The sequence below is a fragment of the Chiloscyllium plagiosum genome, chromosome 37, assembly GCF_004010195.1.
Source record: "Chiloscyllium plagiosum isolate BGI_BamShark_2017 chromosome 37, ASM401019v2, whole genome shotgun sequence".
In the NCBI taxonomy this organism is placed as follows: domain Eukaryota; kingdom Metazoa; phylum Chordata; class Chondrichthyes; order Orectolobiformes; family Hemiscylliidae; genus Chiloscyllium; species Chiloscyllium plagiosum.
In genome coordinates this window covers 34,702,828-34,711,232 of record NC_057746.1, presented here as the reverse complement: position 1 = coordinate 34,711,232, position 8,405 = coordinate 34,702,828, and the positions used below count along the sequence as shown (strand labels likewise).

The 8,405-nt window shown below is 50.7% G+C and overlaps 1 protein-coding gene across 2 annotated transcripts in view; it reads right to left on the bottom strand.

Annotated features, from left to right (window-relative positions):
- csnk2b (casein kinase 2, beta polypeptide) overlaps window positions 1-8,405 on the bottom strand; it is a 58,579-nt gene that overhangs the window by 13,862 nt on the left and 36,312 nt on the right. For both annotated transcript variants that reach the window (XM_043678340.1, XM_043678341.1), the window contains exons 5-6: window positions 5,623-5,698; window positions 1,007-1,196 (exon numbers count right to left, since the gene is read on the bottom strand). In XM_043678340.1, the coding sequence (XP_043534275.1) occupies window positions 1,007-1,196; window positions 5,623-5,698 (266 nt within the window). The remainder of the gene's footprint in view (window positions 1-1,006; window positions 1,197-5,622; window positions 5,699-8,405) is intronic.

The following is an 8,405-nucleotide window of genomic DNA, read 5'->3' as shown; positions in this document are numbered from 1 at the left end:
ACTAAGACCCCTCGGAATCCTGGTAGCACACAAACCCACCAACACTCTCAAACAAAAACTAACAAACTTAAAAGACCCAGTACAACCCATGGACAAAACCAACGTCATCTACAAAATTCCACGCAAGGACTGCCACAAAGTTAGCCACCAGGATACACGAACACCAGCTAGCCACAAAAAGACACGACCCTCTCTCCCTCATAGCTCTACACACGGATGAAAAAAACACACCATTTCGACTGGGACAACATATCTATCCTGGGACAGGCTAAGCAAAGACATGCCAGAGAATTGCGAGGGGCCTGGCACTCCAACCACAACGCCATAAACAAACACACAGATCTAGATGCCATCTATCAACTCCTCAGAAAACGAACAGGAAATGACATCACCACAAACCCCAGGAACCCCATCCAGGACAAACATATAAATAGAAAGCAGGAGACAACAGCTTCGCTTCACTTGGAGGTCGCCACTGATGATGTTACCGAGCCAGGTAATGAAACATCTGGATATCAAACCAACAGCTCAGCGAGCAAACCTCCACCCTAAAGTTAACTATCAGTTGTCATGTAACTGGCACATTCTCCATGGCAACAGGTCTACCAATCAGAGCCCACTTGCCAACCCAGTGGCACTTCCTCTCCCTCCCGTACGTCAGCATTTCCCGTTGATCGCCCTGATGAGCACAAAGGCGACAAACATCGACAAATCACCCTTCTGCAAGGAAATACCCAAGTTGATTTGGTGTGAGAGCGTGCGCGCGCGCGAGAGAGCCCACAGAGATTAAGGAAAAACAGTTGATGGGAGTTGGGCCCACACTGCAAACTTCAAAGTCTGTTGTATTCTGTTAGCGCGAAGGTGAAAGCGCAAGCTGCATGGGCTGTGCTTTATCTAAATGGGGGGGGGGGGTCATTGTCTGAAGGGCTCCGGTAAACACCCCACGCCTGGGGGTGTCTGCACCATACACTAGCCCACCCAGTCTCTGTCCCACACAAAGCCTTACCTGGGAACAAACTGATTAGCTGGTCTCTTGGGCCTGTACTCTGGATGCACCATGAACAGCATGTGGGGGAAGCCAGTGCCGAAATAAGCCCCATCTGTGTGGTGATGCCGTGAGGACTTGGGTGTGTAAACGTCCATGCACTTGGGGCAATACAGCTTGACCATGGCCTCACCGGGGATATCAGACAGACCTGGGGGCAGCGGGAAAAGACAGACATCAGCAACATAGCCACATTTATTTTTAGCTTGGGGGGGGGTGGGAAAAAGAGACAGAGACAAAGGGGTAACATTGAAAACAAAATCAAAAACGCAAAATGGTTGGGCTTTGTGCCCATTTAGAATGATTATTAACCACAAGCAAACCCAAATGTCCAGACAGCGATAGTAACAAGTCAGACTTCAGTGTGACACCGGGCTCATATCAGCCACAAGTTTTCCATTTTTGTTGCTCAGGAAGTTGGTCATTGAACCTATTCACCACAAACGTTTCAAAACAAACAAGGAAAGGTTTAAAAGGGACCGACGGGGCAACTTTTTCACACAGAGGGTGGGACGTGTACGGAATGAGCTGCCAGAGGGTGTGGTAGAGGCTGGTACAATTACAACATTTAAGAGGCTTTTGGATGGGTATGTGAATAGAAAGGGTTTGGAGGGATATGGGCCGGGTGCTGGCAGGTGGGACTAGATTGGGTTGGGATATCTGGTTGGCTTGGACGGGTTGGGCCGAAGGGTCTGTTTCCGTGCTGTACATCTCTAATACTCTGTCAAAAGTTCACAACACAAAGAGAAGCACAAATTATATTACACGAGATGAGGTCCATGAAAATTATGTCGCTGACTATCTCCAAGATTCAGTCCTTTTACTGCAGCAATACCCTTTGACCTGGGTTTCAGTGACTCATCACTCCCCCCCCAGGGAGCGTGGGGTGAGAAGGCGGGAGTGGGATACTGAGATTGTATCATATTGAATGGTGGGTGAAGCTTGAAGGGCCGAATGGCCTCCTGCTGCACCTATATTCCAGGTTTCAATGAAGCTTCTTGATCAACTGGTCACAGCTGACCTAATGATGCCTAAAGCAGGTTGCTGTGCTTTCACTATCTGGTAGTTTCTTCATTTAGTGTCCCCCAGAGACCCTTAAAATAGACTGTTAACTCAGCTCACTGGTACGTGATCTATGTTCTGGAAATTCCCGTCCCCAGTGTTCTCATTGTGAAACCTCCTCACAGCCCACTGGTTTCACAACATGCACCGAGTTACAAGTATTGTTGGACTTGTTCCTAATACTACTGACAGCACCCCTACTGCTCTCGGCCTCTCCCCTTATTGGGGATGGGGGTCCAGGAATGGGAAACATGACCAAACCTGAAAAACCAACACAGAACAGAAGCGACCAATTGCAACATGGTTTTTAAGCTCACCCACAGTGAAGAGGGTTACCTCAGATTACATCGGGATCTTGATCAGACGGGCCAATGAGCTAAGGAGTGGCAGACACTGCAAATCAGAGCAGGACGTATACACTTAATGGTAAGGTCTGAGGGAATGTTGCTGAACAAAGAGACCTTGGAGTGCAGGGTCATAGTGAGGATCTAAAACCTGGATTAAGGCTGTTCTCAGTAGCAACCATTTAATACATGCCTTTACTAACTACAAAAATGTAGGTTTGCTCGCTGAGCTGGGAGGTTCATTTCAAGATGTTTCGTCACCATACTAGGTAACATCTTCAGTGGGCCTCAGGCAAAGCACTGCACATGATTCCTGCTTTGTGTGCGTGTGGGTTTCTTTGGTTTTGATGTCATTTCCTGTTTTTCCCCCCTCTCGGGGGTGGTAGATGGGGTCTAACTCGATGTGTTTGTTGATAGCGTTCTGGTTGGAATGCCTTCTCCTTGGAAATCTCGTGCGTGTCTCTGTTTGGCTTGTCCGAAGATGAATATGTTGTCCCAGTCGACTGGGAGGATCAGAAGGATGTTGTGAAACTTGAAAGGGTTTAGAAAAGACTTACAAGGGACGTTGCTAGGGTTGGAGGGTTTGAGCTGCAGGGAGAGGCCGAACAGGTTGGGGCTGTTTTCCCTGGAGCGTCGGAGGCTGAGGGGTGACCTTATAGAGGTTTACAAAATTATGAGGGGCATGGATAGGGTGAATATACAAGGTCTTTTCCCTGGGGTGGGGGAGTCCAGAACTAGAGGACATAGGTTTAGGGTGAGAGGGGAAAGATATAAAAGAGACCTAAAGGGGCAACGTTTTCACACAGAGGGTGGTATGTGTATGGAATGAGCTGCCAGAGGATGTGGTGGAGGCTGGTACAATTACAGCATTTAAAAGGCATCTGGATGGGTATATGAATAGGAAAGGGTTTGGAGGGATATGGCCCGGGTGCTGGCAGGTGGGACTAGATTGGGTTTGGGATATCTGGTCGGCAGGGACGGGTTGGACTGGTTTGGGATATCTGGTCGGCAGGGACGGGTTGGACTGAAGGGTCTGTTTCCATGCGGTGTGCCTCTCTGACTCGGACTCAGTACTGCTGTTCCTTATATGAGGAATGCAATAAATCCTCACCACGTGTCAGAAACATGGACAGAGTTTACCAGGACCCTTCTGGGATAGTGTCCCTGCTCTGGGCGGGGTGTACAGGGACCCCTTCTGGGATACAGTGTCCCTGCTCTGGGCGGGGCGTACAGGGACCCCTTCTGGGATACAGTGTCCCCGCTCTGGGCGTGGCGTACAGGGACCCCTTCTGGGATACAGTGTCCCCGCTCTGGGCGGGGTGTACAGGGACCCCTTCTGGGATACAGTGTCCCCGCTCTGGGCGGGGTGTACAGGGACCCCTTCTGGGATACAGTGTCCCCGCTCTGGGCGGGGCGTACAGGGACCCCTTCTGGGATACAGTGTCCCCGCTCTGGGCGGGGTGTACAGGGACCCCTTCTGGGATACAGTGTCCCCGCTCTGGGCGAGGTGTACAGGGACCCCTTCTGGGATACAGTGTCCCCGCAACGGGCGGGGTGTACAGGGACCCCTTCTGGGATGCAGTGTCCCCGCTCTGGGCAGGGCGTACAGGGACCCCTTCTGGGATACAGTGTCCCCGCTCTGGGCGGGGTGTACAGGGACCTCTTCTGGGATACAGTGTCCCCGCTCTGGGCGGGGTGTACAGGGACCCCTTCTGGGATACAGTGTCCCCGCTCTGGGCGAGGCGTACAGGGACCCCTTCTGGGATACAGTGTCCCCGCTCTGGGCGGGGTGTACAGGGACCCCTTCTGGGATACAGTGTCCCCGCTCTGGGCGAGGCGTACAGGGACCCCTTCTGGGATACAGTGTCCCCGCCCCGGGCAGGGTGTACAGGGACCCCTTCTGGGATACAGTGTCTCCGCTCGGGGCGGGGTGTACAGGGATCCCTTTTACAGTGTCCCCGCTCTGGGCGAGGTGTACAGGGATCCCTTTTACAGTGTCCCCGCTCTGGGCGAGGTGTACAGGGATCCCTTTTACAGTGTCCCTTTCTGGTCACCCAGTTATGTGAAGGATATTTTCAGAAGAGATGTACCAGGATGTTGCCAGGTATGGAAGGTTCAGTTATAAAGAAAGGGTGGATAGCCTGGGATGTTTTGCATTAGAGTGGAGGAGGTTGAGAGATGAGCTGATACCTCTCATTGTTTTATAAGGTTGTATTGATAGAGTTGCCAGTAGGCGTCTTTTCTCAACAATGAGAAATTGTTTTAGACGAGGGGGGCACCTTTCTTGGGTAGGGGAGAGAGATTTTAAAAAACACACACAGGGCCATCTTGGTTTTTACACTCTAGGTTAATGTGTGGAATGAATATCCTGAGGACGTGGTGGAATGCGGTTACACTGTTTTAAAAGACATTTCGCTGGATACATGGATAGGAAAAGGTGTTGGAGGGATATGGGCCAGGAGCAGGCAGGTGGGACTGGTTCAGGTTGGGGATTATGGTCAGCATGGACTGGTTGGGCTGAAGGGTGTGTTTCTGTGCTGTATGACTCTGACTTTAAGAGAAGGAGGAGCGAGAGGAGGTAGTGCAGCGCCTCAAGCCTGCTTCATGTTCAATTTGATCCCGCCTGATCTCATCTCGGACTCAGCTCCACTTTGCTGTCCATGCTCCATACCCCCTCAACTGGAATTAAAAATCTGTGTCCCCGCCGTGAATTTACTCAGGGGCCCAGCATCCGCCACACTCTAGATTCACAACCCTTGGAGAGAAAGGAAGGATTTCCAAAGTCATGCTTAAATCTGCTCCTCTACAGCTGAAAGCTATGACCTCTGATTCCCGACTGACCCTCAAGAAACAATATCCCCTCTACAACTGCTCTGTCAATTCCCTTCCACATCATACATATCTCCATTAGATCACCTCTCAGTTTTATAAACTCCAGAGCAAATCAATCTGATAGTAAACTCAGTGTCTTTGCTCAAAGGGATCCCTTGACAAAAGCCCTCCATGAACAGAGATGATGAAGCCCACCTCCATTCTCCCATCTGTTGGATTATTGGAGAGAAGACAGTTAGTCCAATGATATTAGTGCTGCATTACAACAGGAGCACTCTCACTGACTGAGACACACTCTGGGACATCCTATGGCTCTGTCTCAAACAGAGGTTCACTTACCAATAGGAAGCATGGGCTGGTTCTCACAGTACACTCGAGGACAGTAGCCAAAGTCTCCCTGCTGGTATTTCTCAAGCTGAAAGGAAACACATCGATTCCATTAAGCACAGCAAAATTCACAAGCAAAAGCTGCAAATAATGTGGGGAAGGTCTCGGAGACATGTGCGAATGGGAGCTGGTAGACTTTGGTTTCTGTTGGTGAACCTGCGTGCACGCTTGGTGGGTGGGGCAGCAAAGCAGGTAAAGAGACAGAACAGTCACAATGCAATTCAATGGCAGAACAACGTCAAGGGACCGAACAGCCTCGGTCTGCCCCGAGGGCAGTTGTCTTTTCTTGGACTGAAGGCATGACACCCACATCAGGGGGCAAGGAGAAGATCTGTAACCAATGATCATCAGATCCATGGTCCAAGTGTTCATCAGGACTGGTCAATAATGCCCAGTGGGATTGTAAGCCAGCCTTACCTGGCACACAAGCAGAAAAAATAAATAAGCAAGGGTAAGGTTACTGGTTGAGACAGTGGGCGCTGCGATTAATGGGGGGTACTTGTAGAGGTGGCTGGGTATATCAGCCACAGTCAGCGGTTTCCCTCTGTCCCACAGCATGAAGGAAGAGAAACCAGGCTGAAGTGGGAGCACCACCATCTCGGACTTGGGATAAAATCCAAGTTTGGGATCTGTGGTGGATCTACAAGAACGTGCTGTACCGGGGTGGGGGTTACTGGAATGGCCGATTAGGGACGTCCCGGGGGGGTGGGGCTCCTGGAATGGCCGGTCAGGAATATCCCAGGGAAGGATGGGAGTCTGGAATGGCCGGTCAGGTATAGCCCAGGGAAGGGCGGGGATCTGGAATGGCCGGTCAGGTATATCCCAGTGAAGGGCGGGAGTTGAGGAGCCTCATATGGAGCAGGAACAGTATCAACAGCCTGTTGGTAAGTTGTAAATTCCATGACACCAACGCACAGAGGGAAATGGCTTGCTGACTGATGTCCAGTCACATATATTATTGATGTGTAGCACTAGATTGCTCAATGTACTTCCAATCATCATCCTCAGGGTGTGAGGACCTCTCTCTGGAGCTGGACCTCTTACCCCAGAGGCAGGACATGACCACGAGACCACACAAGTCCTCAACCTCTCTGTTTCCACCTTGCCCCACAGATTAATCTCTGTACATGAACTGGTTCAGGTTAAAAGAGAAATTGACAATGGTGTTCATTTATTTTGAAAATTAATGTATGGAATGTGGGCACCGCTGGCAGGATGCTGCATTTATTACCCCCGCCTGGAGTTGCCCCCTCCTTGTGAAGGTGGGCGTGAGCTGCATTTACTGCCCCATCCCTATTTACCCCCCCCTTAAGGTGGGGGTGAGCTGCATTTATTACCCCCGCCCTGAGTTGCCCCCCCCCCCCTTGAGAAGGTGGGGGTGAGCTGCATTTACTATCCTGTACCCAGTTGCCCCCTTGAGAAGGTGGGGATGAGCTGCCTTCTTGAACCGCTGCAGTCCATGTGATGTGGGTAGACCCACAATGTCCCTTAGGGAGGGAATTCCAGGATTGGGACCCAGTTTGAAGTCTGTCCCATTCAGCATGGTGACAGTGCCACACAACATGGTGAACCAAGCAAGGTAAAAACAAGGACTGCAGATGTTAGAAACCAGAGTCTAGATTAGAGTGGTGCTGGAAAAGCACAGCAGGTCTGGCAGCTGCTCCTCGGATGCTGCCTGACCTGCTGTGCTTTTCCAGCACCACTGTAATCTAGACAGTGAATCAAGCACACACTGCACCTTGCTGTTGTTTCAGGGTTTCTGGCTCCAGGATAAAATGAAAGCCAGGTGTTCCTCTCTGTACCTGCACAAACCAGCAGAGGGGTGAGCCAGCACGCCTGCAGAACCCTCACATCCCCTTCCCAAAGGGGCCCGCAACTGTGTGTACACCAAGCTCTGCAACTCACTCCCAGTTTTCCCAGTCAATGCGCCCTGATCCTAACTCTAACAAACAAATCTTCCTGCTTGAAGCAGTTTGTCAGAGTGAACATGTTACCTGAGCACGGATATGAAATGCTGCAGGGTGACCTTTGCTGTGAAAAGGTGCTACCCAAACAAGTGGCTATTTGAGGGGGTTTGGATGATCGAATGACACAAACATCACTGGATTGCTGTGAATGAATCATGGGGAACAGGGCGGAGAGCACACAGTAAAGCCTACGCTTCAGGGGTGGGTGTGGGCACGACAGGAGAAGTGGGGAGACAGACCGAGACACAGGGGTGAGAGGGAGGGTTAGGATGGTAAATGGAAGCATTTGTGAACGAGGTGCAGAGAGACAGGGAGGGAGCTGCAAGAAGGGGCTCATTGAGACCACCCCCTGTGAGCTTCCATAATATGATCTGGAAATCACAGCAAATAGTTTTCAATGCAGACTCTTGCCATATTTCCTAAATCATCCACACAAACATGATCGCTCCCAACCATTTGGTTTTATCATAAGGTGGTGGTGATGGTGGTGGGGGGGTCACCATGGAAGAGTTACAGTTTACTAACAGCCTTGTGGATCCCTGAGCCATAAAGCAGGCTGGGAAAACACTGAGAAACGTGATGGGAGTTAGACAGCAGACCAGGCTGCATACCTCGAAGGTGCCTGATACTTTAGGCGTTTGTCGTCTTTTACAAAACAAACTGACAGCAACCAGTCTTTCCAGTTCAACAGCACGGAATGCCTGGTGTTTGGAGGCTTCCTGGCAACATCCCTGTTCTCAGCCATGGGACTTTACTGAATTCAGGATA